Raw genomic sequence first — 2,582 nt, 5'->3', positions numbered from 1 at the left:
TCTGTTTCCACCGTTTCTCAAACAGCAGAGCCAGGTCACAGAACCAAGGCAACCTCTTCCTCTCCCATAGATGGTGGCCTTTATCCCAAATGTTAAGATTTTCTTTTGTGTTTTAAGGGAGCAGGGCAGTTCTTATAGCAATTCCCTGCGATGTCAGGGCGGGGCCACAGTAGGTTTACAGCTGTTCCTATGGAAACTACACAATCCTTCCTATATAATAAAACCCTAATATGCAAATTGACCAAACAGTGGACCTGCACTGACCACCAGGGGGCAGATGCTCAATGCAGGAGCTTCCCCCTGGTGGTCAGTGCACTCCCACAGGACAGTGGTCGGCAAACTGCAGCTCGTGAGCCACATGCGGCTCTTTGGCCCCTTGAGTGTGGCCACGAAGCTTCAATCGCACTGTGCGTGCGCGCCCACATGTGGTATTTTGTGGAAGAGCCACACTCAAGGGGCCGCAGTTTGCCGACCACTGCCACAGGAGGAGCACTGCTCAGCCAGAAGCCAGGCTCACGCTGATGAGCGCAGCAGCGGTGACAGGAGCCTCTCCTGCCTCCGTGGCAGCGTTAAGGACCCCTCGGGGGATGTCCGACTGCCGGCTTAGGCCCACTTCCTACGTGGAGCGGGCCTAAGCCTTGCAGCAGGCCTAAGCTGGCACTCAGACATCCCCTGAGGGGTCCCGGACTGCCAGAGGGCACAGGCCGGGCTGAGGGACCCGCTCCCCCCTCAAACCCCCCCCCCCAGTGCATGAATGTTGTGCACCGTGCCTCTAGTTAATAAATAAAATACACGAATAAACTCTGTGCTTCGAGTACTCACAGCTGTAACCCGACCTTTGCCCCTCCCTGTCCGCCCACTGACTGAGAAAGGAGATGGTGGTGAGCACAAGTGTGGCCCCTCTGACCTGTCCGAGTTGTGAATGCTGCTGAGCTGATACGACGGTGGAATTGAGTTTTGGAAAAATTTATCTTCAAAAGCGAATCTGAGTCCCGGCAGAAAGGGACCAGCCCCGTTTCCTTTGTGGTATCACTGGTTCTGACGTTCAGTTCTCCATCACACATGTAGCGGCAGCATTTCTAACAGTTCCTATAACTATAGTGATGACTTATTCCTACATACAATTTAGTTGTACAGCAGGTCCTCGGGTTACGTGGGAGATCCGTTCCTACGGTGCGACGTAACTCGAACCCACCTCCATAAGCACCTACGTCACTCACATGGAGCACAGACACAGCAGCAATGAAGTGAAACAGTAAAAAAATTTAAAAGAAAGAGAACAATTCCTGACCTTTACTTGTGGTAAATAAATAATAAAAAACATAAAGCACATGTGTACAAACGTCGAAATGACGGAACTTTTTTTTTTAATATAAATAAATGGGAGATGGCGACGTAACCACGAAACGATGTACTAACAGCATGATCTGTTTTCAATGATCCGTGTCTTTCTTTTTTTGTTAATCCTCCTCCGAGGATATTTTTCCATTGATTTTTAGAGAGAAAAGAGAGGGAAAGAGAGAGAAACATCCATGTGAGAGAAGCACAATGATTGGTTGCCTCCTGGACGTGCCCCAACCAGGGCCCAGGCCAGGGAGGAGCCTGCAACGAAGGTGCATGCCCTGGACTGGAATTGAACCCGGGACCCTTTGGTCTGCAGGCTGATGCTCTATCCACTGAGCCAAACTGGCTGAGGCCGTTTTAGTCTTGAAATCAAGGGTCAACCCATTGTGGCCCTTGGGCTAGGGCCCAGGCCAGGGAGGAGCCTGCAACGAAGGTGCATGCCCTGGACCGGAATCGAACCCGGGACCCACTGAGCCACACTGGCTGGGGCCGTTTTAGTCTTGAAATCAAGGGTCAACCCATTGCGGCCCTTGGGCCGAGGCCAGCCCTCTGCCTGCTTTTACAAATAAAGTTTTATTGGAACGCAGTCCATTCACGTGCCACCTGCCCCTTTCCTGTTACAGCTGCCGCCTGAGCACGTGGCTGCAAAGCCGGACGGGTTGCAGAAAAGCGCGCTCGCTCCTTTAACAAGCACCTTCGTGGCCTAAAGACCGGACCGCCGGCCTCTGGAACATCACCGGGTTTTTCTCCTTTGGGTTCTTTGTAGACGTGAAGACTCTGTTCACGAGCTGTTCTTTCCACCCTCAGGACCTGAACTGTCTCATGGAGAGATACCTGAAGCCCCTGCAGAAGGAGACGTTCCTCACCCAAGATGAGGTACGTGTGCAGTCACCTGGGTGGGAGGGGGGGTAACAGCACGTCCGATCCCTTTCACTGTAGCAGAAAGGCCAAGTCACAGCGCCCAGAGAGGAGGCGCTCCCGCCCCTGGGGGGACCGTTATCTTCGCCCCGAGGATCGGCAGGAAGAGGTTGAGATCAGAAGCGAGTCGTTTCTGGACACTAACGAGAAGGATGACGTCGGTTAAACTCCTTTTCATTTTCCAGCTTGACGTGCTCTTCGGAAATTTAACCGAAATGGTGGAGTTTCAAGTAGAATTCCTTAAAACTCTGGAAGATGGAGTGAGACTGGTCCCGGATTTGGAAAAGCTCGAGAGAGTCGATCAGTTTAAGGTCAGTCAG

General features: G+C 52.3%; 1 protein-coding gene across 1 annotated transcript in view; it reads left to right on the top strand.

The window, feature by feature from the left end:
• The window catches only part of TIAM1 (T-cell lymphoma invasion and metastasis 1), a 92,589-nt gene that overhangs the window by 57,915 nt on the left and 32,092 nt on the right, over positions 1 to 2,582 (top strand). Inside the window, exons 12-13 of the mRNA XM_014535194.1 lie at positions 2,036 to 2,220; positions 2,448 to 2,573. Coding sequence (XP_014390680.1) covers positions 2,036 to 2,220; positions 2,448 to 2,573 — 311 coding nt within the window. The remainder of the gene's footprint in view (positions 1 to 2,035; positions 2,221 to 2,447; positions 2,574 to 2,582) is intronic.

The sequence above is a fragment of the Myotis brandtii genome, unplaced genomic scaffold, assembly GCF_000412655.1.
Source record: "Myotis brandtii unplaced genomic scaffold, ASM41265v1 scaffold139, whole genome shotgun sequence".
NCBI lineage: Eukaryota > Metazoa > Chordata > Mammalia > Chiroptera > Vespertilionidae > Myotis > Myotis brandtii.
This window is presented reverse-complemented; position numbering and strand designations above follow the sequence as displayed.